The sequence below is a fragment of the Symphalangus syndactylus genome, chromosome 13, assembly GCF_028878055.3.
Source record: "Symphalangus syndactylus isolate Jambi chromosome 13, NHGRI_mSymSyn1-v2.1_pri, whole genome shotgun sequence".
NCBI classification, from domain to species: Eukaryota; Metazoa; Chordata; class Mammalia; order Primates; family Hylobatidae; genus Symphalangus; species Symphalangus syndactylus.
Genome location: NC_072435.2, coordinates 89,024,027 through 89,051,141, shown reverse-complemented (window position 1 = coordinate 89,051,141; position 27,115 = coordinate 89,024,027). Strand labels below are relative to the sequence as shown.

The 27,115-nt window shown below is 39.2% G+C and overlaps 1 protein-coding gene across 5 annotated transcripts in view; it reads right to left on the bottom strand.

The window, feature by feature from the left end:
- CRADD (CASP2 and RIPK1 domain containing adaptor with death domain) overlaps nt 1-27,115 on the bottom strand; it is a 367,228-nt gene that overhangs the window by 315,871 nt on the left and 24,242 nt on the right. Inside the window, exon 3 of one of the 5 annotated variants that reach the window (XM_063614285.1) lies at nt 14,539-15,496. The exons of the other annotated variants lie outside the window; for them this stretch is intronic. Coding sequence (XP_063470355.1) covers nt 15,486-15,496 — 11 coding nt within the window. The 3' untranslated portion in view covers nt 14,539-15,485. Of the gene's footprint in view, nt 1-14,538; nt 15,497-27,115 lie in introns of those variants that run through there. 5 annotated transcript variants of the gene reach the window in all.

Here is a 27,115-nt window from a genome sequence, read left to right as displayed (position 1 = left end):
CATATTTCTCTATTTATTCAAGTGTTCTTTTATGTGCCTTAGTTAAGTTTGGAAGAGTTCTTCATAAAGGTCTTGCCCAATTTCTGTTAAGTTTATTCCTATGTATTTTATAATCACTCTGACAATTTCAGCTTTATTCATCCCTGTGCTACCATATTTCATTAGTTCTGATTATCAATTATAGATAGCTGCTGTAATTGTTTCCATACTGCTATAATTGTTTCCATGGAAGGGTGGAATGCCTTGTGGAAGAAAGGAGCCAAACATGACTGTTTCATTTATTTAACAAACATGTATTGAACACGTAATATGTACCCAGCACTGAGAAATCAAAGAGTGATAAGACAATATCCCTGTCCTCAAGGGTTCACAGTCCAGAGGGCAGATAAACAAGTTGCATATAGTAACATGCAAGTTCTGTGTTAGAGGAGAGTACAGGAGAAAAAACACGGTCTACCTCCAGGAGTAGAGGATATTGTCAGGAAAAACATCTATAGAGCTGACTCTTGGGGTGGGTCCCAGTTTCCCCCTTGAACAGGTGTGGTGATGAGGAGGCACATCCAGAAACTGCATTAAGTCCTTCAGACTTAAGAATGTCATCAATACAGAGCTGAGTGCACCCTGCCTTCCATGTCACAGCATGGCAGCAAATCCCTTTGGCTTGCTGGCCTCTCCATGGCTCAGCTCTCCTGGCTGCCTGTCACTGAACTGGGCACTGAGCACTGTGGGTCACCGAGCCACATTTCTCTTACATGCCTCTGCTCATATAACTTCAGGAAAAGGACGTCAGTGTCCAGTTGAGTCATTACAGCTTCAGTTGCTAACTGGCCTGGCTCTAGATTCCTTAAAGCTCATAAAGTGCTATCACTTATTACTACACAAGGACATCATGTTCTGGGAGAAAATCATTCTATTTCATGCCTAAAATGGTAACAAAGCAAATGAAAGCTGATCTGCTGTGTGTCTCCTGGATAGTGACAGGTTCTGGTACCCAAATAAGCAGACCTAATGAAGCTCAGAGATTCCCAGCTTGGATGAACTATTTACTCCTTATGAGCTCAATATTAACTGTGGAGTCATCTTGCAACTACAGAGCCCTTTGCAGACTGACCACACGAAGCCAGGCATGGAGGAAGAAGGCGAGAATAAGCAGTCACTTGTGTTATTACTGAAGAGACCACAGGGATCTGTCCAATTATTCAAATGCACATCTGGAAAAAATTCATCTGTCTTGAACTCTGTTTGCTCAACAGCAAAACAAGCAAAAGCACCACAAAATGCTCAATCAGGGCGATCTTTTCAATTGTGGAGGCTGAACGTTTTCCCACCTGAGCATCATAAATAAGACAAATTGCATAACAGGATAATAAGAGTTGTTGCTGAAAGATGCAATCACAAAATAAAAGGACCTTTTGAAATCTGAGTATAGATGGTAATTATCTAGGAATGGAATATAAAGAGGAGCAATTTCAAGGTTCCTGCTTCGTCATGTTATCGTGAAACTGAGACGGCCAAATGCCAAAGAAGGCTCTTTCAGTTACAAGAGAACTTCCAATGTCTTTGACAACAGTGCTATTCCCTTCTGTTAGAGTGCTGTAGTACACCATCTTGTATATCAGTCTAATCTCAAATGCCACAATTCACAAAGTTGCCACTTGTTCTTTCCTGCTACCAAAACCAGAATTCCAGCTGGTAAGCTCCACAGCGGAAAAAAAAAATGAGGAAAAAAAGTAATAAATTGTGGTTCTTCATACTTCAGTGTTATTATTGTATTTATAAATAAATACAATGTATGTATGTATGTATCTGAATAAGATTCTTTCCTGATAAAGAGATATACCTCTCCAACTAGAGTACTAGTAAAGCTTCTTTCTCTAATGTAAAAAGCAAGACCTGAGATAAATAAAATAGGTAAATGTAAAAATACATTTATGGCCCCAAATAAATACATGCTCTCAAATAAACAGACCTAACAAAGTTAAGGGAGTCATTAAAAAACTAAACTATTGGCCAGGTGCTGGGGCTTATGCCTGTAATCCCAGCACTTTGGGAGGCCAAGGCAAGCAGATCACCTGAGGTCAGGAGTTCGAGGCCAGCCTGGCCCATATGGTGAAACTCCATCTCTAATCAAAATACGAAAATTAGCTGGGCATGGTGGTCGGTGCCTGTAATCCCAGCTACTTGGCAGGCTGAGACAGGAGAATTGCTTGAACCCGGGAGGCGGAGGTTGCAGTAAGTCGAGATCGCACCATTGCACTCAGCCAGGGTGACAAAAGTGAAACTCCATCTCAAAAAAAAAAAAACTAAACTATTTACTCTTCACCAGTTTATGAACATTAATTAGCCACAGAAACAATTAGAGCCACAGACTTTGCAAGCATTCAGGTTAATTCAGTAGAAGAATAACAGGTCTTGAAGTCAGCCCTGGGTTTGAATACAGCCCCATGATGTACTAGCTTTGAGACCTTGGAAAAGTTCATGTGTCTGAGCTTCCTTATCTGCAAAATGGGGAAAATACCTACATTATAGGCAGGGGGTTTTGAGGATTAAGAGAGAAAGGTATATATAAACCCCAACAATTAATGGGACAAACAGGCACTCTATACCCACCTACTTTCCTATTCAAATTCTCTACATGCTAAATGGTAAAATAAATCTCCCCAGCTTCTCAACCTACAATAGACCCTTACTGTTTAATATAGCAAATGCTTTCCATTAACAGTGCACCAAATTTTGCATTACAATACTCCACAAGTCAAATTCTCTGCTTCAGCAAAATCTGAATCTCTTATATATTTTCAGCTTTTTATTTTCATGCTCTTACAAATATCATCACACCACCACCACCAGTAGCGTTTCCCAAAGTAGTTCACAAAGGAATTGGGGTAAGAGGAGTAGGGCAAGATTGGGTGGAATGAGGGCCTTTCAAGTCAATAAAGACAGTAATGGCATTTGGTTCAATTTCTACTTTTTAAAAACATTTTTTTCTCCAAAACAGAACAGTGTGAGAACATGCAACTGCTGCAACATGCAATCTAGGGAGTATATGCAGTAGTTGGTGACAACTGGGAAACAGAACTCAGCTAAACACTGCTACTAGTCATGGTGGTTTAAAATTGCTTTATTCTTACACACATATTGTTTCACTGATACCCATATTGGACCACTGGTTAAAAATGAAAAGCAAAGGGAATATTGTGAGTGAAAGATAATTAACAGGGGGATGAACATAAAAAATAGTAAGTCTGGGCCGGGCGTGGTGGCTCACGCCTGTAATCCCAGCACTTTGGGAGGCCAAGGCAGGCGGATCACGAGGTCAGGAGATCGAGACCATCCTGGCTAACACGATGAAGCCCCGTCTCTACTAAAAATACAAAAAATTAGCCGAGCGTGGTGGCGGGCGCCTGAAGTCCCAGCTACTTGCGAGGCTGAGGCAGGAGAATGGCGTGAACCCGGGAGGCGGAGCTTGCAGTGAGCCAAGATTGCGCCACTGCACTTTAGCCTGGGCGACAGAGTGAGACTCCATCTCAAAATAATAATAATAATAATAATAATAATAATAATAAGTCCGTTCTTTACAGATATATGTCACATTCTTCTGCTCAAAATTCCTTTGTAGCAAAATAAAATATCTAAAACTATGCTAAAAAATGCAAGACAGTAACAATTATATCCAATGTGCCTTATCATTTACTGGGAATACAAATTATCTACATTGTGTTTTTGCATAACAGAATTTTCAAACAGCACCCTGAAAGAGAAGTATTAACTACCTGACTTTTTCCAAAGGCAAAAAATGAAAGGTCAAGAGGCTTCTAGTTTCCAGTTCTGCATTTAAGGAACTGAAAAGTCACCACTCCATCCTAACAAGTAAAAAGCCTGAACAAACTGAAAAATCAACAAGTCTTCTTAGTTCTGTAAGAAAAGTGAGATCACAAGATAAACTGATGCCTCTGAAATTGAAGCAACAGACAGGCAGATACAGAGAATCACAACATACTGGAGCAGAAACTTTTTTTTTTTTTGAGACAGGGTCTGGCTTTGTCACCCAGGCTGGAGTGCAGTGGCACGATCAGGGCTCTCTGCAGCCTCGACCTCCTAGGTTCAAGGGATCCTCTCGCCTCAGCCTCCCAAGGAGCTAGGACTACAGGCATGCATCACACACCCAGCTAGTTTTTGCATTTTTAGGAGAGACAGGGTTTCTCTATGTTATCCAGGCTGGCCTTGAACTCCTGGGCTCAAATAATCTGCCCACCTTGGCCTCCCAAAGTGCTGGGATTACAAGTGTGAGCCACTGCACCTGGCCTGGAGCAGAAACTTCCCCAAGAAAAATCCCTTTCCAGCAGGAGGAGGAGGGAAAGGAACCATTTTGAAATATGCCAGAGCACTGGGGTCTTCCTAACAAGGCCTGTCCTCAGGAGAAGCTATCTAACCAGAGCCTCATCTGACAGTGGATTTTACCAGAGCCTAACCTTGCCTGGAGGGAAGAGAAAGTCTCAGCTCTAGACCACTCAAGCCTTCCATATGATGAACAGAAATATATAATTCCAGCCGAGTCTAGCGACCCTGTCCCACCTAAGAGGAAATAAAACCTGAGAAACACTGTGAAGTTCACAGTCCAGAGGCACAGGCTTACTCAAAGACTGAGACCTACTCACAGGACAAGAGAACACTTCTGTATTCACCAGACAGTTTCATCTTTCCCACTGCCCAGCAAAGCCGATGCACTGAGAACAGCAGGTTTTTGCAATAGAGAAAGAGTTTAATAAACCCAGAGGCAGCTAAGCAAGAGGACAGGTGCTTATTATTACTCAAATCAGCCTTTCCAAAAATCCAGAGGCTATGGTTCTTCAAGGATAATTTGGCAGGCAGCAGGGTAGGGAATAGGGAATGCTGATTGGTTGGGTTGAAACCATAGGGAGTCGAAGTTTGTCTTCTCGTACTGAGTCAGTTCCTGGGTGGGGGCCAAAAGACCAGATGAGACAGTTTACCAGTCTGGGTGGCACCAGCTGGTTGGTTCATCAGAATGCAGGGTCAGAAAAATACCTCAAACACCAATCTTAGGTTTTACAATAGTGATGTTATCTATAGGAGCAACTGGGAAGTTTAGGAATCTTGGGGCCTCTGGCTACATGCCTCCTGAGCCAGAATTTCTAATCTTGTGGCTAATGTTTCAGTTTTACAAAGGTGGTCTAATCCCTAAGCAAAGAGGGGGTTTGTCTTAGGAAGGGGCTGTTATCAACTTTGCTTCAAAATTAAACTATAAAGTAAATTCCTCCCATATTTTGCTTGGCCTATGCCCAGGAATGAATAGGAACAGCTTGGAGGTGAGAAGCAACATGGAGTCAGTTAGGTTAGATTTCTTTCACTGCCATAATTTTCCTATGTCAGATTTTTCTCACGGTCATAATTTTGCAAAGATGGTTTCACTTCCTCTCCTCCCACACTTCTATCACTACATTACTAAAGGCCTACTTAAGCGTGATCCCTTTACCCCATATTCATGCCCAGCTATCAAGAAAAAATTACAAGGCATACTAAAAGGCAAAACAACACAGTTTGAAGAGACAGACCAAGCATCAGAAACAGACATGACAAGGATGTTGGAATTATCAGATAGGGAATTTAACACAACTATGGTTAATTTGTTAAGGGCTCTAATAGATAGTCAGCATGCAAGGACACATAGGCAATGTAACCAAAGAAAAAGAAATCTTAAGAAAAAAAATGTTAAGGATCAAAAACACTGTAACAGAAATGAAGAACGTCTTTGGTAGGCTTATTGGTAGACTGGACATAGCTAAGGAGAGAATATCTGAGCTTAAGGATGTATCAATAGAAACCTCCAAAACTGATAAGCAAAGAGAACAAAGGCTGAAAAACAGAATATCCAAGAACTGTGGGACAAGTATACAAGGTTTAACATATGTATAGTGGAAATACTAGATGGAGAAAAAGAAAGAAACAGAGAAAGTATACAAAACAATATAGGCTGAGAATTGCCCCCAAATTAATGCCAGACACCAAACCACAGATCCAGGAAGCTTAGAGAATACCAACCAGGATAAATGCCCACAAAAACTATACCTAGGCTGTCATTTTCAAACTACAAAAAGTAAAAGATAAAGAAAAATTCCTGAAAGAAATCAGAGAAAAGAAGTAAATTGGCTATAGAGAAGCAAAGATAAAAATTATATCTGCCTTCTCAGAAATCACATAATCAAGAACAAAGTGGAGTGAACTATTTAGTGTGGAGAGGAAAAGAAAAAACCCACCAACTTAGAATTCTTGTACCTTGTGAAACTATCCTTCAAAATTGATGGAGAAATAACAACTTTCTCAGACTAACAAAAATTGACAGAGTTTGTTGGCAGTAGACCTGCCTTACAAGAAATGTTAAAAGAAGTTCTTTTGAGAGAAGGAAAATAATATTAGGTCAGAAATAAGATCTACGTAAAGAAAAAAAGAGCATCAAGAAGGAGTAAGTGGAGGGAAAATAAAAATGTTTATTTTTTAAATTGATCTAACAGATCAAAGTTTGTTCAAAATAATAATGGCAACAATGTATTTGGTTATGTATGCTTATGTGTACAGTAGTCCCTTATTATCCATGGGAGATTGGCTTCAGGGCCCCACCCCCAGTGGATACCAAAATCCATGAATGCTCAAGTCCCTTATATAAAATGGTGCATTATTTGCTTTTAATCTACATACATCATCTTATGTACTTTAAATCATCTCTAGATTACTTATAATACCTAGTACTATGCAAATAGTTGTTATACTGTATTGTTTAGAAAATAATGACAAGAGAAAAACATCTGTACGTGTGCAGTACAGATGCAAGTATCCATTCTTTTTCAAATATTCTGATCCACAGTTGGTTGACTCCATGGAGGCAGAGCCCACATATATGGAGGGCTGACTGTGTGTGTGTGTATATATATATATGTGTGTGTTTGTGTATGTACATACACATATAGTTATATATGCCTATGTATAAGTGAAATGAATGACAGCACAAGACAGGAGGGAGAAATTAGGAATATTTCATTATTATAATGAAATACACTGCCCATGTATTAGTACAGAGTTATTTGAAATTGGTCTTGGATGAGTTGTAAATGTATATGGCAAACTTCTAGGGAAACCACTTTAAAAAAGTTTAAAAAAACAAAAAAAGGAGCATGGTGGCTCACATCTGTTAATCCCAGCACTTTGGGAGGCCAAGACGGGAAGACTGTTTGAGCCTATGAGTTTGAGACCCGCCTGGGCAACACAGTTGAGACTTCATTTCTACAAATAATTTTTAAAAAGAAGTATACTTTATATGTTACAAAAGAGAAAATGGAATAATGTAAAATGATTTAATACTAAATATTAAACCATAAAAGGCAAAAAAGTGTGGAAGATAAAAATAGAAACAAAAAACAAGGGCAACAAATAGAACACAATAACAAATATGGTAGGTATCCAACTATATACCCAACTAACAATCACCTCAAATGCCAATGGTCTAAACACACTAATTGAAAAACAGGAATTGTCAAGGTAGATCAAAAAACAAAACCCAATCATATGTGGTCTACAAAAAGTCCACTTTAAATATAAAGACATACATAGATTTAAATGGTTGGAGAAAGCTATACCACATTAACAATAATTAAAAGAAAGTGAGAATAGCTACAGTAATTTCAGACATAGCAGACTACAGAGCAAGAAAGGTTATCAGAGATACAGAGAGGCATTACAAAATGATAAAGGGGTCAATATTCCAAGAATACATAACAATCCTTAGTGTGTATGTGCCTAACAACAGAGCATTAAAATACATTAGGTAAAACTGATAGAACTGTAAGAAAAAAGAAGTGAATCCACTATTACATTTGGAGGCTTAGCATCCCTCAGAAATAGGCATATTTGGCAGGCAAAAAATCAGGAAGGACATAAACTCAACATCAATCAATTGTATGTAAATGACATCTATAGACTATTCCATCAAACAACAGCAGATTACACATTTTTCTCAAGCTTATATGGACTATTCACCACAACAGACCACATTTTAGGCCATAAAACACACTCTAATAAATTTAAAAACATAGAAACCATATAAAATCTGCTGTCAGATCACAATGGACTTAAATAAGAATTAATAACAGAAACACAGCTGGAAAATTCCAAAGTACTTGGAGATAAAACAATACACTTCTAAATAACATAGGGGTGAGAGAATTCTCAAGATAATTAAAAAAAATATTTTGAACTAAATAAAAATGGAAAGAACTTATCAAAATTTGTAGTTTCTAGCTAAAGCAAAGGGAAATGCCTAGCATTTGGATGCAAAAATTAGGAAAGAAGAAAGACCTAAGATCAACAACCCAAGTTTTCCCCTTTAGAAACTAGAAAAAGAAAAGCAAATTAAATCCAAAGTAAGCAAAAGCAAAAAAAAATTATAAAAATTAGAGCAGAAATTAATGAAAGAGAACACAAGAAATCAATAGAAAAAAATCAATAAAGCAATGTTTGCTCTTTGAAAAGATAGATGAAATCAGTAAGCTTCTAGACAGGCTAAGAAAAAAGGAGACAGAATACAAATTACTAATATCAGAAATGAAAAAGAGAACATCACTACAGATCCCATGAACATTAAAAGGATAAAGAAATTTTATAAACAACTTTATGCCCACAAATTTGATAACATACCTGAAAAGGAACAATTCATTGAAAAACACAATCTGCCAATACTCACACACAAAAATAAATAATCTAAGTTGGCCTGCATCTATTAAACATTTGAATCAATATTTAATAACCTTTAAAATAGAAAGTACCAAGCCCAGGTGAGTTCACTGATAAATTCTATCAAACATTTAAGGAAGAAATTGTAACAATTCTCTGCAATATCTTTCAGAAGCTAGAAGCAGTGGAAATACTTCCTAACTCATTCTATGAAGTCAGCATCACCCTAATACCAACACCAAAGACATTACAAGAAAAGAAAACTATGGACAAATGTCTCTCTTGAACATAAATGCAAAAATCCTCAAAAAAGTATTAGCAAATCAAATCTAAAAATGTATAAAAAGAATTATACACCATGACCAAGTGGGATTTATCCCAATTATGCAAGGCTGGTTCAACATACAAAATCAATAAATGTAATCTAATCCATCGCATCAACAGACTTAATTAGAAAAATCACATAATCATATCATTTGACAAAACTCACCACCTATTCATAATAAAAACTTTCATCAAACTAGGAATAGAAGGGAATTTCCTCAACTTGATAAAGAACATATTTTTAAAAACCCTACAGCTAACATCATACTTAATAGTGAGAAAGTCAGCCAGGCACGGTGACCCACACCTGTAATCCCAGCACTTTGGGAGGCTGAGGCAAGAAGATTGCTAGAGCCTAGGAGTTCAAGACCAGCCTGGGCAACATGGCAAAACCATCTCTACAAGAAATACAAAAATTAGTCAGGCATGGTGGTGCACATCTGTATTTCAAGCTACTTGGAAGACTGAAGTGGGAGGATTACTTCAGCCCATGAGGTCAAGGCTGCAGTGAGCCATGTTCACACCACTGCACTCCAGCCTGGGTGACAGAGCCAGACCGTGTCTCAAAAAAAAAAAAAAAGAGAGAAAATTGAGGCTTTCCCACTAAGACCAGGAACCAGGCAAGGATGCCCCTTATTACCACTGCTTTTCAAGATCAAACTGGAAGTCACAACTGATGCAATAAGACAAGAAAAAGAAACAAAAGGTATATAGATTAAGAAGGAAGGCACAAAACTGTCTTTTTGACAGATGAGATTGTCTATGTAGAAAATTCCAAAAGAATAAACAAAAAATTCCTGGAACTAATAAGCAATTATAAAAAGATTCAGAATAAAAGCTTAATATACAAAAGTTAATTACTTCCCCCTATACCAGCAATGACCAAGTGAAATTAAAAATTAAAAACACATTACCATTTACATTAGCACCCCCCAAAGATAAAAATGCTTAGGTATAAATCTAACAAAGTATGTACAAGATCTATATAAGGAAAACTACAAAACTGGTGAAAGAAACCAAAGAAGAACTGAATAAACAGATATCCCATGTTCATGGACTCAACACTGTCAAAATGTCAGCTATTCTCAACTTTATAGATTCAATGCAATCCCAATCAAAATCCCAGCACACTATTTTGTGGATACTGGCAAACTGATTCTAAAGGTTATATAGAGAGGCAAAAGATCCAGAACAGCCAACTCAATGTTAAAGGACAAAGTTTAAGGACTGCCACTACCTGACTTTAAGGCTTAATGTACAGCTACAGTCATCAAGACAGTGTGATATCAGCAGAAGAATAGACAAATAGATGAATGGAATAGAACAGAGAACCCAAAACTAGACTCACATAAACAAAGTTAAGTGATCTTTGACAATGGAGCAAAAGCAATACAATGGGGCAAAGACAGTTCGTTCAACAAATGGTGCTGGAACAACTGAACATCCACAAGTAAAAAAACAAAAAGAATCCAGGCACAGATGTTAGACCCTTCATAAAAGTTAACTCAAAATAGATCATAGGCTGGGCGCAGTGGCTCACGCCTGTAATCCCAACATTTTGGGAGCCCGAGGTGGGTGGATCACTTGAGGTCAGGAGTTTGAGACCAGCCTGGCCAACATGGTGAAATCCCATCTCTACTAAAAATACAAAAATTACCCAGATGTGGTGGTGCATGCCTGTAGTCCCAGCTACTTGAGAGGCTGAGGCAGGAGAATTGCTTAAACCCTGGGAGGCGGAGGTTGTAGTAGGCCAAGATCACGCCACTGCACTCCAGCCTAGGCAACAGAGCGAAACTCTAAAAAAATAAAAAACAGATCACAGACCTAAATGTAAAACACAAGACTTTAAAACTCCTGGAAGATAACATAGCAGAAAAATCTAGGTTATTATGGGTATGGTGATGACTTTTTAGGTATAACACCAAAGGCAGAAATCCATGAAAGAAATAATTGATAAGCTAGATTTCATTAAAATTAAAAAGGGTGCTCTGTGAAAGGCACTGTCGAGAGAATGAGAAGACGAGTTAGACTAGAAAAAATATTTGCAGAGGACACATATGATAAAGGGCTGTTACCAAAAATAGACAAAGAACTCTTAAAATTCAACAAGAAAATGAACAACTTGATTTAAAAAATGGGCCAAAGACCTGTACAGATATCTCACCAAACAAGACATACAGATGGCAAGTAAGTACGTGAAAAGATGTTCAACATCATATATCATTAAGGAAATACAAATTAAAACACAATGAGATACCACTATACACCTATTAGATGGTCATAATCCAAAACTCTGACAACACCAAATGCTGGTAAAGTGTGATGCAACAGGAACCCTCATTCATTGCTGGTAGGAACACAAAATGGTATAGCCACCTTGGAAGACAGTTTGGTAATTCCTCACAAAACTAAACATATTCTTAAAATATGATCCAGCAATCATGCTTCTCGGTATTTGCGTAAATGAACTGAAAATACATGTCTACACAGGAATCTGCACATAGATGTTTATAGCAGCTTTATTCATAATTGCCAAAACTTGGAGCATTCAAGATATCCTTCAGTAGGTGAATGGATAAATAAACGGTGATATCCAGACAATGGGATATTATTCAGCACTAAAAGGAAACGAGCTATTAAGTCATGAAAAAACATGGGGGAAACTTCAATGCATATTACCAAGTAAAAGAAGCCAATCTGCAAAGGCCACACACTACATGATTCCAACAATATAGTAGTCTAGAAAGGCAAAACTATGGCGACAGTAAAACAATCAGTGGTTTCCAGGAGTTGTGCGGGAGGTATGAATAATCAAGAGCACAGAGAATTTTTAGGGCAGTGAAAATACTCTGTATGATTCCATAAATGTGGATACATGTCGTTATATATTTGTCCCAACCCATAGGATGTACAATATCAAGAATGAACCCTAAGGTAAACTATGGACTTAGGGTAATAATGATGTGTCAATATAAGTTCATCAATGATAACAAATGTCACACCTCTCCTGGGAACTGTAGACAGTGGGAGGAGCTGTGCATCTGTAGGGGAAGGCAGTATACAGCAATTCTTCATACTTTCTACTCAATATTGCTGGGAATCTAAAACTGCTCTAAAAAATAAAGTGTATTAATAAAAAATAAACAAACTTTATGAGACTATCTTCAAAAATTAGGTCATCTAAGTAATTTTTTTCTTTTTTTTTTTTTTAGGGGGAGTCTTGCCCTGTCACACAGGCTAGAGTGCAGTGGCACAATCTCAGCTCACTGCAACCTCCGCCTCCCAGATTCAAGCGATTCTCGTGCCTCAGCCTGCCGAGTAGCTTGGATTACAGGCATCTGCCACCACACCTGGCTAATCTTTGTATTTTTGTATTTCACCATGTTGGCCAAGCTATCTTGAACTCCTGACCTCAAGTGATCCCCCCGCCTCAGCCTCTCAAAGTGCTGGGATTACAGGAGTGAGCCACTTCGCCCAGCCTAAACAATTTTTTTCTACTTCAGATTACTTCTTTATCAGAGACCAAAGAAAATGGGGAAAAAGGATTTAAGAAACTCCCAAGAGGCTAGTAGAAGTCTGTTACAGCCACAGAAATTACAAGTAAAAAGAGTTTGGAAAAATCTGTTTATACCACCAATTCACATATACTTCCATTAAATATAGCTCTAAACATTTGCCATTAATGTTAAAGATGAAAAAAATTTTTTTTAATTTCTATTTATTTATTTTTGTAGATATGGGATCTTGCCATGTTGCCCAGGCTGGTCTCAAACTCCTGGGCTCAAGCAATCCTCCTGCCTCAGCCTCCCAAAGATAGTTTTTTGACAAAACATCCTAACACTAAATTTCACCCAACTAGTTTCTTACCTCCTCTATGGTAGAGGCCCACTGTCTCAATTCTTTCATATTTCTCATCATAAGCAGGTTCCTCTACAATAAATGCCTGTTCGGAACTGCTAACATTTGTATGTGTTTAGCAATGTTCTTGTGAAGTATTTTTGTGACAAATAACTACTGTTATGGACATATCATTTGCAGATAATGAAAAATAAAACCGAGATTCTCTTCTTTGCTGATGAAGTCAGGAAGGTGGAAAGGGCAAAGCAAGAACTCTCACTCTTACCCTATGAATAATTTCAATAGAAATCAAAGGCGTGAACTTCTCGGGTCCTCAATTTTCTCCTCTCTAAAAAGAAAGAATTGTTTAATAAAACTCATCCAAGACTACAATCATCAATGGCAGCTAAAACTACTTAGTGAAAGAATTTTTTTTTAATTAAAAAAAAGGACATTGGATGATGTCTCAACTCCCAAGCACTTGATGTTTGACTTGGGAGTGGTGCCCTCAGTCACACCTAAAACCATCTGCGGCAGACCCTGTTCTTTTTGACTGACACAAATGCCATTCCCAACCTCCTTCTCCTCCTGTCTTGTCTCAATCGTAGAGTCTAGAAGAGCAAACATTCACTTTGCAGCCTCCCTTGCACCAAGGAGTGGCCATGAGACAATTCTGCCCAATGAATCAGAAGAGGAATTGTGTTGAGGATTTCTGGAAAGACTACTGCTTTTCCCGAGAAAAGCGACAGATGCAGTAGGGGCTGCGCCCCTTCCGTGCCTCTTCCAGCCTTACAGATGCACTGTTGGTAGCTGTGACTGCCTTGCTACCACGAGGAAAAGGAAGGCCAAGAGAATAGCAGAGACACTCGCTCTGATGCCTTTGAGCCAATGAATCAATGCCAGAAGCAGCTGACCTCCAGAGTTGTTGTTATAGGATTAAAATAAATCTCTACTTATTTGCCATTGTCACTCTGGTTTGTTTGTTTGTTTACTTGTTGCCAAGCACATTCCTAACTGATACACTGTTCACCAGATTCCCTGGGATTAGACAATCAAACATCTTTCTATAACCAAGAATGCAAAGCTCCTCAACTGGAAAATACTCACGTGAAAGTTTAAAGGAAAAGCACAGGGAGTGAAATAAAATGCTTTCTTCTCCTGCCCACAGAATCCATTTATTTCATGTAGCTGTAAAATCAGCCGTTTGCCCAATTTCATCAAGTCACAAATTCTCAGGATTGGAAAGGCATTACTTTTAACCACCTGACCTCTCTCTAAACGACCTCATTAGGTAGCTATTTAGCCTCTTCTGGAATTATGTATAGTGACAAGGAATTCATTATCTCTAGAAGGAGCCTATATTTTCTCTGGACAACTATTTTAGAAAGGTCTATCTTACATTAACTTGCTTTTTCTATGTCTTCGTTCTACCTTTTGAGAAACACAGAACAGAAAGAATCTCTTTTATGAATGAGAGCCATCCAAAAGCTGAAGGCAGCTGTCATATCACCTCATCTGCAAAGTGATATCCACCAGTTCTTTCCACCTTTCCTCCTGAGAGAGGTATCAAGTTCTAATGAGTGCCAGTCACACATATAATTTTAAATTGTCTAGTAGCCACGTTTTAAAAAGGAAAAGCCAGGTGAAATTAATTTTAATATATTTTATGTAACCCAATATATCAAAAATATCATTTCAACAGATATTCAAAATAAATCATGAGATATTTACATTATTTTTTCATACTCAGTCTTTGAAATCTAATGTGTATGATACAGTCAGCCCTCCGTATCCCCAGGTTCTGTATGTGCAGATTCAGCCAACCTTGAATTGAAAATATTTTTTAAATAAACAATAACAATACAACCATTAAAAAAATACTTAAAAAAAACAAACAGTATAACAACTATTTACATAGCATTTACATTGTATTAGGTATTATAAATTATCCAGAGATGATTTAAAGTATACAGGAGGCTGTATGTAGATTACATGAAAATAGTATGCCATTTTTATATGAGGAACTTGAGCATCTATGGATTTTGGTATGTGCAGGGTGTCCTGGAACCAATACCCCTCGGACACTGAGGGGTGACTGTATTACATGATAGTCTATAATCAACTTACAGGAGTCACATTTTCACTGCTCAATGGCCACATATGGCTACGTGCAACCACACTGAACAGCACAAGTCTGACAGAAGAACATAACACTGTTTTCTGCAGAGTCACTACAGACAGCATTCGGTTAATAAGATAAACTGGCAAAATATCATGGTGCCAAGTTTCTGAACCTAGAGTACCGCACAGACCTCTTTTAAAGTGGTGGGAAGGAGAACTAAATCTCATGGGCTCCTGAGACTGTGTCTAGAACTTTCAGAGGTCAATGTAACCCAACTGAAAAACTGTTTTTGAAAGTGGCTTTTTAAAAAAACGATCTTCAAAATAAAGACGCACACAAAAAAGATTCTATTTTGCTTGAATTTGAGCAACTCTATGGTCCCAGATTGAAAACACTACTGGAACAGAGAGAACACTGGTCTGAAGTCAGGGAGTCTTTATTCTCAATTCTGCCACCAATCTCAGTAGTCACCTGAAAAAAAAAAATCAATTCATTTCTCCAGGCCTCTTTTCTCTAAGGGTGCTCCACTTTCCCACTAAACAACACTGTCCTAAGCATTCACAAATCATCCTTTTAATAATCCATTCCAGAATTCTGCCCACAAGTAGCATAAAGCTCCTAAGTCTACAGATTTTAAGCCCACATTCCTCACTCTCGAAAATCAGAATGTCATTTACCTGTCTTCATAATTCCAACAATTTCCCACTCTTCAAAATTTCATAAAAATAAAAATTAACAATGAATTATCCCTAGGTTCTTTCAGTGTCCTGGAACAGAATGCTTCTGGACCAAAAATCCAAAACCCATTTTGAACAACTAAACAATCTTTTACAATCCGTTCAACTTTCACAAGCTTTAATTTAATGTTACTAATGTTTTTTCTGGCCTGTTCAAAATAAATATTCCTGCCTTTCATTTATTGACTTTATGAGTACTTGTCGAGGACCTACTGTGCATGACAACACACTGGGAATACGGATGACCTGTAAAAAAGATACGTAAATGCTGTCCTTGCTTGCAAAAGGCTGATACCAGCAATGAATGAAAGACAATAAACTAGCATATAAGTAAGCAGGACAATTTCAGGTAGTAAAGAATGATATAACAATAAAGCTATATTTGAGAGCAATATCATGCTTCAGATACTCTTCTAAATAGTAACTAGTTTAATCCTCTTAACAACTCTACGAAGTATGTACCTCTTTTATTAACCCCACCTTTATACATGAGAAAATAGAGACAAAGAACAGTGAGTGCTAGAAAAAACAGAACATAGGACTGTGAGAGGGCGAGTGTCTAGTGCACCGTTAAGAGTCTAGGAGACCAGGTGTGGTGGCTCATGCCTGTAATCCCAGCACTTTGGGAGGCCGAGGTGGGCAGATCACCAGAGGTCAGGAGTTCAAGAGCAGCTTGGCCAACATGGTGAAACCCCAATTCTACTAAAAATACAAAAATTAGCCAGGAGTGGTGGCTCACGCCTGTAATCCCAACTACTCAGGAGGCTGAGGCACAAGAATCACTTGAACTGGGGAGGTGGAGGTTGCACTGAGCTGAGATTGTGCCACTGCACTCTAACCTGGGGGACAGAGTGAGACTCTGTCTCCAGAAAAAAAAAAAAAAAAAAAAAGAGTCTAGGAGGGTACAAAAGGTTTTTATGAGGTCCTCTGGGCTGAGGCTTGAATGAAGAACCAGCCACACAAAGATCTAGGGTCAGAGTGTTCCAGAGAGAGGGAACAGCAAGTACAAAACCCCTAAAATGGGATGAATTTGGCAGGATGAACCTCGAGGGCTCAAGGAACAGAAAGAAATAAAATGTGGCTGATAAAGAGGGAGGGGAGAAGAATAAGAGAAGAGGTAAAGAGGCAAGAGTGGGAGCTAATTTATGATGAGGAGTCTGGATTTTATTACAAGTACAGTGAAATCCCCCCTAGGGTTTTTAAGCTGGAGAATAACATGATCTCATTTACATTTTTAAAAGATCCCTCTGCTTGCTATGTGGGAAATCAACTGTAGGAAGCAAGAATTGAATCAGAGAAACAAGGAGAGAGAAGATGGAAGCCAAGCAGCAGTTGAGTAACTCAAGCTTCCCTCTGCCATTTAACATTATTATCAGCCCAGAGCAACTGGCTTGTTTCCTTTTTGCTTCTTTTCCTGAGTTTACTTGTCCTGCTGATGGAGTCTCTTGCTCTAGGTTACAGTAAGACCCACAGAAGAGCTGAGGACCCCCTTCAGATTCCTTTGGCTTTTGATTTCAACCTCTAATATACCCAGAGGAACATGTACAACACAATATGAATGGCAAGTAAAGCAAAAAAAAAAAAAAAAAAAAAAAGGTGGGGGGCGGGGTGTGGGGGGAGTCAATCAGTGATCATCTTCAGCTGCAGCTCAGTAAAGCCCAAAATGTTCACAGCAATTCACTCTATAAACAATTCATAGCTCAAAACCAAAGGGTTCAAATAATACTCAAAGGCCTTGGACTTCACTAATAATACCTATCTCTTACTGAAAAGATAATGCTAACAAATATCTAAGCATACTGAGGAGGACTGTCAGCAAACATCACCACTAATCATTCTTCCTATCCCTATCTGTGCATCCCAACTATCCCATCAAGAAGGGGAATTTAGCCGGGTGCGGTGGCTCACGCTTGTAATCCCAGCACTTTGGGAGGCCGAGGCGGGCGGATCGCGAGGTCAGGAGATCGAGACCACGGTGAAACCCCGTCTCTACTAAAAATACAAAAAATTAGCCGGGCGTGGTGGCGGGCACCTGTAGTCCCAGCTACTCGGAGAGGCTGAGGCAGGAGAATGGCGTGAACCCGGGAGGTGGAGACTGCAGTGAGCCGAGATCGCGCCACTGCACTCCAGCCTGGGTGACAGAGCGAGACTCCGTCTCAAAAAAAAAAAAAAGAAGGGGAATTTACTTCCCCTCCCTTTGAATTTGGGCTGGCCTTGTGACTCACTTTGACCAATAGGATGTGATGAAAGTGATGTGCCAGTTCTACATCTAGGCTTCAAGAGAAATAGAAGCTGGCCAGGCATGGTGGCTCACACCTGTAATCTCAGCCCTTTGAGAGGCCAAGGTGAGTGGTGGATCACCTCAGGTCAAGAGTTTGAGACCAGCCTGGCCAACATGGTGAAACCCCATCTCTACTAAAAATACAGAATTTAGCCGGTGTGGTGGTGTGCAACTGTAATCTCAGCTACTAGGGAGGCTGAGGAAGGAGAATTGCTTGAACCTGGGAGGCAGAGGTTGCAGTGAGCTGAGATTATGCCACTGCACTCCAGCCTGGGCAACAGAGCAAGACTCCGTCTCAAAAAAAAAAAAAAAGTAAAAGTAAAATGAAGTAGAAGCTTCCTTATTCTCACACTTGGAACCCAGCCACCATGCTGTAAGGTGGCTGGTCTAGATACCAGAGGAAATGAGACATTATGGAAAAAAACTAAGGAACTCTAGTCCACAGCCAACAGGAAACATGAGAGTAAAGCTTTCTTGGACACTCTAGTCCAGCCAAGTTCTGAAACTGAAAACATCTGCTGTATTAGTGATGCTAGCAGACACCACCACATGGAACAGAAAACCACTCAGCTGAACCCAGCCAACACACCAAATTGTGAGAAATAATAAATTGTGGTTTTAAGTCACTATGTTTTGGAACATTCATGTGGAATTTCAACAGGTCAATACAAAAAGCTGGATATTCCAGACAGAAATATGAGCAGGAGCAAAGACAAAGAATGGTATAGTACAGAATATTTTTCAAGAAACGCAAGTTCTCCAATAACTGCCACCAGTCATGAACCAGCTATTCTAGTTAAAATGAACCACTTGTGGAAAGTACTATGGCTCAAAGACCTAAAAGCAGAACGACCATTTGACCCAGGAATCCCATTACTAGGTATATAGCCAGACAAATATAAATCATCCAACCATAAAGACACACACACATGAATGTTCACCGAAGCACTATTCACAACAGCAAAGACATGGAATCAACTTAAACGCCCATCAATGACAAACTGGATAAAGAAAATGTGGTACATATGCACCATGGAATACTACACAGCCATAAAAAAGAATAAGATCATGTCTTCTGTGGGAATATGGATAGAGCTGAAGGCTAATTACCCTTAGCAAACTAACGCAGGAACAGAAAACCAAATACTGCATGTTCTCACTTTTTAGTGGGAGCTGAATGATAAGAACATATGAATACAAAGAAGGAAACAATAGATACTCGGGTCTACTTGAGGGGAGAGGGTAGCAAGAGGGAGAGAAGCAGAAAAGATAACTACTGGGTACTGGACTTAATACCTGGGTGATGAAATAATCTGTACAACAAACCTCTGTGACACGTGTTTACCTACCTAACAAACCTTCATATGTATCGCCAAACCTATAATAAAAGTTAAAAATAAAGAAAAAAATAAATCACTTCCTGTGCAAGCCCTATTACAATGCTTACATATTTGCAAAATGGTTTGCAGGACTCAGAGTTGTAAAATAAGGACCCCCGGTGTCAGAGAGCTGATACAGATGATCTATGAATATATTATGTACTTTCTGCTTCTCTTTCACTCTGTCTTGCAGGCATCCAGCAATATCATCTATTCTCCACTTTGCTAAATCTTACCTTTGGCAGAGCCTTCATGAACAAGATTGGTACCCATATAAAAGAAGCCCCAGAGAGCTATGACCCTTCTACCATGTGAAGACACAGTAATAAGGTACCGTCTATGAACCAGGAAATGGGCCCTCACCAGACACCTAATCTGCTGGTGCCTTGATCTTAGACTTCCCAGCTTCTAGAACTGTGGGAATTAAATTTCTATTGTTTATAAGCTACCCGGTTTACACTATTTTGTTATAGCAGCCCAAAAGCACACCCTGTTTCAAGATTCTGCATTCATTTACTCATTCATACATTCAGCCATATTTTGTTGGGCACCAATGATGCCAGGCACTACTCTAGGTGCTCAGGATACAATAATTAACAAGGCAGACAATGCCCCTGGCTTCATGGAGATAAACTGTGTTGATGAACAGGAAGTAGATAGAGTGGTCAAAGAAGGCTGGAGGAGAGCACAATTGACCAGAGATCTGATGGAAGTGAGAAAGCAAACTATGGGAACATCTGGAAAAAGAGCATTCCAGGCAGAGGAATGAGCAAGTGGCAAAGATCCTCAAATGTCTATACTTCCATGGGAGAAGGCCAGTGAGTGAGGAAAAGAGAGGTAGCAACGGGGATCAGAGAGGATGCAGGGATCCAGATCTCAAAGGGACTTGTAGGTAATGGCCAACACTTTGGACTTTATGTTTTCAGAGTGATGGAAAGTCCTTACAGCCTTTCCCAGCCCCTAGCTAAGCCTCTATTGATTACTTCTCCTTCTTGTGCTCTTATCACCTGTACTTTTATTTACCAGTTAGTCTATATTCCATGGATTTCTATTCATCTCTTGTGTATCAGTTCTATGTCCTCAACTATGTCTCAATGGCAAGAATCAGTCATATTCTCCCCTGTATTCCCAGGGCCTGGCACCTAAGAGATGCTAAATAAATCTTTCTGGAAGGTGATAATGATGATGTAATCTCTTAGAATCTTTTCTAGCTGTTAAGATCCATGGTGCCTTTGAACTCTCTCAACAAACTAGTTTGCACAATGACTCAGAGGACTGACATCTTTCTAGATATTTTGAGATTATATTCATGCCACTTTTAGAGTCTCCATCCATCAAATGACTAGAATGAATTACATCAGAGTTTTGTTTAAATGAAGGCTGTGCCACTTGGAATGGGATTCCCTTACATGGAACTACCTACTAATATTTGCACTTTAAGCCACCTGAACCTCAGGAGAGTAATAAATTGCTATTAAATAAATGCTATTCTGATGTGATCTCATCACTAGCCATTAATGATGGCCTCAAATCCTTTGTTTCTTCTCCCAATGAAAAGTGAAGGATAATGCTACTCCCCTCCCCGACCCCCTCCTGACCCCAAGTCTGGGTTGGACTTAGTGACTTACTTGACCAATAAGCAGGAGAACTGGTGTTCTGGGACTTATGAGTGTATATCCTAAGAAACCTTGAGCCTTGAAGCTTCCATCCTCACATTTTGGGAAACCCAGCTCCCATGCTAAAAGAAACCTAAGCCACATGGAGAGACCACATGCTGGGCCCCAGCTAAGCCCCCTGCCCAGAGCCACGCATCCCAGTCGAGGCACCAGACATCTGAATCTGAGATCTCAAAAGTGGATCCCCTATCCCCAGATTCCTCAGCTGACACCATGTGGATCAGAGACAAACTGCCCAGCTGAGGCCTTTCTTAATTCCTAACCCACAAAATCATGACCAAGATAAAATGGTTATTTTCAGGTACCAAGTTTTGGAGTGGTTTGTTATGTAGCAGTAAATTTAAAAAAACAAAAAACAGAAACAGAATCATATCACTACTGATCCAGAACTCACAAGAGTGCCTTCCTCCCAATCATTTATAAAATTGACAGACGGACACAGTCTGAGGTTTAACTAAGGTTCAATGACCGCTCTGCCCAGAGATTTGATCCATGACAAATGACACAGACAGATGAGATGACTTTGAATGAGTATCCTGAATCAATCATACTAATATAATTTCAGACCAATTAAAGTCATTTGAAATGTAACCAAGGTAAAAGCCACGGCATCCATTTGGATTGTAGAGGTCACAGAATTAGGCTATTGGCCAAATTATACATATTTTTTTCACTCAAGTCACCCTGCTGGGAAGAAAATAATTTATTACACTACTTAAATACATGGATAGGACTTAAAACAGAAATGAAATGTACAATTCTATCATAAAGTTAAAAAGATCCAGCTACTAAACAATGATTGCATGCAATACTAAGAATTTCTGAAATGATTTTCAGTCAGATGCTGCCAGAATGGAAAACACTCAATTGCAAATAGTCCTCTCCTTTAGAACATCCTTTACTTGTACAAAGAAGTTTTATTATGAAAACAAAAGCTCCCCAAAATGGGTAGGCAGTTTTACCCCCATCAGTATGAATATCACTTCTCCCAACAGCTGTCACTTCAGGCCCTGTGAATAAGAGGCTTCTGATAAAACAGCACACTCATTTCATATTGCTCCTCATCCCTCTCCCCAACTACCTTCAAGTCATATTTGGCTCTCCAAAAAAATACAGAACCATTAAGCGGACCCAAGGAGAAGAGTAAAGGTAAAACACACATACAAAAACAAATTTTGGTAGCAAATGCTTTAGAGCATCAATTTTTCATATAAACTGTTATCTTGAACTATGTCTAATCATAGTCTATCACCTACATTTTTCATACAATGAATTCACACTCACCATTGGTACATTTTAAAGAATCAACAAAAGAAAATAATGACTCAAGAAAACACCCTGAAAGCTAAGGGCATGGCAATGTGAAAATGGTAAAATGCTTTTAAGAGAAAATATCATCTTCCAACTTCATATTTGCACATATTTGTTTGAAAGTACACATTTGCTTCAAAAATCATTCATTAGCAATAACAACAATAAAACCATAACGAAAGAAACCAAAATGTCAACACTTGTCTCACTGGCGGCTATATGAGTACATGTATTTTTTATAAGAGAATTCCAGAATAAGAGGAGAAAAACATATTAACTTCTGATGAAAATATTTAATGAAAAAAAGAAAACCATTGCCTTCACACAGAAACCACTCCTTCAGCAGCAGTGAATCAATAACTCTGAATAATACATGTTTAAAAACATGTACTCATATTCCTATACTACAACACATTTCCAAAACTGCTTAAAAAGCAAAAGTAGATGGTGATGCCGCCAAAGCAAATTTAGTGACATTCTGGTTATGTGGCTCTGACAATCAAATGAAAGTTCAACAAGAATTTAAGAAATGAAGCTGAGGATATAAATCATGTTCTTTTCGTTTAAGTGAGAACATCAGCAGCTCCATCTGTTCCAGCTCTAGGAGCCATTACTGACACATTAAATTCCAAAGAAGAGGAAGGCCTTTAGGTTAACAAGGAAAGCAAGTCTGATTAAATGTCAAACCACATGATACTAAGCTTCTTGCACCTTCTGTATCACCAAGAAAGTCAAACTCTGCTCAATGCTAATGCAAAAGCACTGCTGATGGGGGAAAGGAATGTACTTCCAATGCATCTCTTCCGATCATTAAGGTCATCTGTCTAATGTGTTCAAGGCAGACAGGAGACTGTCCCTAGAGCACAGAAAACTTATCTTTCCCATCTGAAATGATCCTGCCTCAGGAAAAGAACTTTTACTAAAACACGACTACACAATAGGCAACCTGTAGTACACAGAAATTTAATCATAAAAGTTCCCTTCAGAATCCCAAAAAATTAATGATTTTAAACATTTCATTTAATTAAGTAATTTTTTCAATTTCAAAATCCTCTGTGATGATCTGGTCCATAAATGCATCTGCTCAACACATAATTATTGATGGGACAGGCACTGTCCTGGGGTCTGGGGATGCAGGATAAACCAGGCAGTTAAAGATGCCCTACTTCTCAAAGAGCTTACAATCTAGAGAAGGGAAATTCATTTGTCAAGTAACAAGTCCAATCAAGTGCAGGGGATAATTCCAGATAGTGTTAAATGCTGTGCAAGAAACAAAACAGGATAATGTTGCAGAAAGTGACTTGGACTGATCAGGCAGGCCTCATCAAGGAGGCCTGACACCTAAATTACCAGAGGGAGCCACTTATTAGAGCAAAACTGGGAGCAGGGCACACCAGGCACAGAGAACGGCTAGGCTGGAACAAAGGCCTCGAGGTGGGCACTGACTTGGCCGACTGGAGCGACTGTGCTGGGCTACAGGGAGGCCTACAGGGGAGGCCTGTGCTGGGCTACAGGGAGAAGGCGGGGAATGGTAGATGTGACTGGAGAAGCCAGCAGGAGTCTGCACGTCACGGTGTCCCTTTTGGGCCCTGGTGAGGAGCTCTGATTCTCAGTGCAATGTAAAGTCCTAGGAGGAGGTTTTAAGCAGAGGAATAACAAAGTCTGATTTCTATTTTTAAAAGATGGCTCTGATTGCCATGTGGAAAACGTTTTACGGGAAAGTACATGTGGAGGCTACTGTAGTAATCCAGGCAAGGGATGGAGTCAAGTAGACAGATTTGGGGAATGTTGTAGAAGACTTGCTAATGGAATATACAGAAGGAAAGAGGGTAGGTACAGCAAAGAAGGAAACAAGGATGATGCCTAAGTTTTTGGCTAGAACAATGTGGTAAAATACAGATGGTGCCTTTTAAAATACAGTACACATAAGGAGGTTTAGAGAAGGGCAAGTGGAAATCAAGATTTGTTTCATTTAGCTCACTCATTTCAGAGATGAGTACATGATGTACCAAATATACAAATGACTTAACCAAAGAAGTTTAACTGCCTAGTTGAAGAGCTGGAATTAGAACCTGACTTTCTACTTTCTAATCCAGTAGTCTTTTTGTTAAGAGTATTAAATTGAGATTTCCAGATTAAATAATTTCCAGTTTTGCTATTATTAATTATTCACACAAAGGCTCCAAATAGGCCAGGTGTGGCGGCTCACACCTGTAATCCCAGCACTTTGGGAGGCCAAGGCAGGCAGATCCCTTGAGCTCAGGAGTTCAAGACCAGCCTGGGTAACATGGTAAAACCCCCATCTCTATTAAAAAAAAAAAAAAAAAAAAAAAAAAAGGGTCCAAATAATTTGAAGGTAAGTGAGCATTAAAAATCAAAAGCATATATGAATCTACAAAGATAATAAAATTTCACAAAACTACACACACTAAAAACAGATTGCACGTAAAACCTATTCCAGTAAGGTCTGTTCTTGAATTACTAGTATTGCACCAATGTCAATGTCTTGCTTCTGACAATGTGCTATGATCATGTAAGATATTATCATTGGGGGAAGATGAGTGAAAGATACCCTGGGATCTCTCAGTACTATTTTTGCAACTTCTTGTCTTAAATTATTTCAAAGTAAAAAATTATTTTTTAAAAAAAGAGGCTGAGTATGGTGGCTCACGCCTGTAATCCCAGCACTTTGGAAGGCTAAGGTGGGCAGATTGCTTGAGCTCAGAAGTTCTACACCAGCCTGGACAACATGGTAAAACCTCATCTCTACAAAAAAATACAAAAATTAGCCAGATGTGGTGGCATGTGCCTGTAGTCCCAGCTAACTGGGAGGTTGAAGTGGGAGGGTTGCTTGAGCAATGCTTGAGGCAGAGGTTGCAGTGAGCCAAGATTGCGCTGCCGCACTCAAGCCTGGGCAACAGAACCAGACCCTGTCTCAAAAAAAAAAAAAAGAAAAAGAAAAAGAAAGTAAACTTGCCTAAGAACACAGAACCAAGGGAGACTGCCAAAATTTGAGAATTGATCAACTGATTTGTGGTTGACTATACCATAATTTTTATTCAAATGTTGTTTAAATTAAAATGACTTTTTAAAAAAAATCAACATCTTATGGCACCTACTTTCTTTCTTAGATAAAGAGAAACTTCTTTTGTGACCTTTGGAAGGTAATCAGTCTTTGGCTGGATCTGTTTTCTTCCGCGCTCAAGAACATAGTCAGTATGCAGTCAGCGATCTAGGAGCCAAACTCTGCATTTGGCTGGCTTTGGGAGTCTATATTAGGTGTAAAATGCTGTTCTAAAACAATTAAAATGGCAATGCTTTCATTTCCTGCGTAGATTGAACAAAACAACATAAATGATTTAAGCCACTTGCGAAATGAATCGGAAGGGAATTTACCAAAAAGGTGATTCTGTCCAATTTAACCAAGGCCACTGCTCTCAAGAGCCTGCAGAGAACTCTCGATATTGCTAAAAGGCTGGCAACTACATCCTCAGTTACGGGACCACCAGAGCACCTGTATGGTGCACTTGCCTGAAAAGAATTGTGTTTTGGAGGGGGCTGGGAGGGTAGAGAGAATAGAGCTAAAGATTGGGGTGGTGGAACAGTGTGAACAGTGTTCTAAGAAGCCTGGAGCCAAGAAAACCCAGAAAAGGAGTCAAAGAACAGGTTGAATTGTTTTCCTCTTACAAGAGAAATTGCAGAGTTGAGAGCATTATATCTCGTAATGCCACATTCAGATACCACCTAGCATTTGGGATTCTCAGTTCCTCCCAAAGCCTATCACCATCAGGCCTAGCAGCAGCACCAACTGAAGCTAACTCAGGTTGGATTTTCTTAAGGTGAGAAACAGAATGAATGTCTCTATGTCAACTAAGATCTGGGGAAATCTGGTGGATGTGGGGCAGTTAATGAAGTCAACACCCTAGAAGACAGGAGTTGAAGTGATGGTTTTTTTCTCTCCCTAGGCCAGCTCCCTTATATTCAGGGCTCACTCACCCACCCTACCAAGCCCAGATCCAAAGCCTAGATATCAAGATCATCCAACAACTCGTCCCCTCTCTTTTTACCTGTCTTCTAAGCACATCAATTCTTTATTTGAGCTAAAAAGTCTGTTTGCTTTCCTTCCCTCACAGCATGCACTCGTTTAAGATTTAAGAACCTACTTTGTTAAAGGTTCTGTGATGGCTGCAGCAGATGTGAACAAGGCATAGTCCCTGACTTAACTCAAGGGGATGGCATTTGATGGTGAGAGGGAGCTAGGGAAGAGTTAGATAAGTTGACAGGTAACTATGTTAAAACATGGAGAAAGATCATCACAAAAATCTGTGGAGGTTCAAAGAAAAAAAAAAATCCCAGTTGAGGAAAATGTGAAAAGGCTTCTGGGAAAAGAAAGGAATTAGGCTCTGAAGAATAGATAAGATTTTGAGAAGCAGAGATTAGAGAAAGTGGGTGGGGGGAAATTATAGTCCAAAAAAAAGAGCTCAGGCAAATGCCTACTGAAAAGATATTACAACATCACTGTATCAGCGGGGGAGAGATAACAGCTCCTCTCTCATCCTCCAAAGATAGGTCCAGATCCAGGTAATTTCCTCCTTTGCCAGCACAGAGAATGTTACTCACTAACTGAATCATATTCTCAGGAATTTGGCATCTTCAAAGCAGTAAAAAGTTGTGGTCTCCTAGAAACTCTTTTCTTCCCAGAAGTT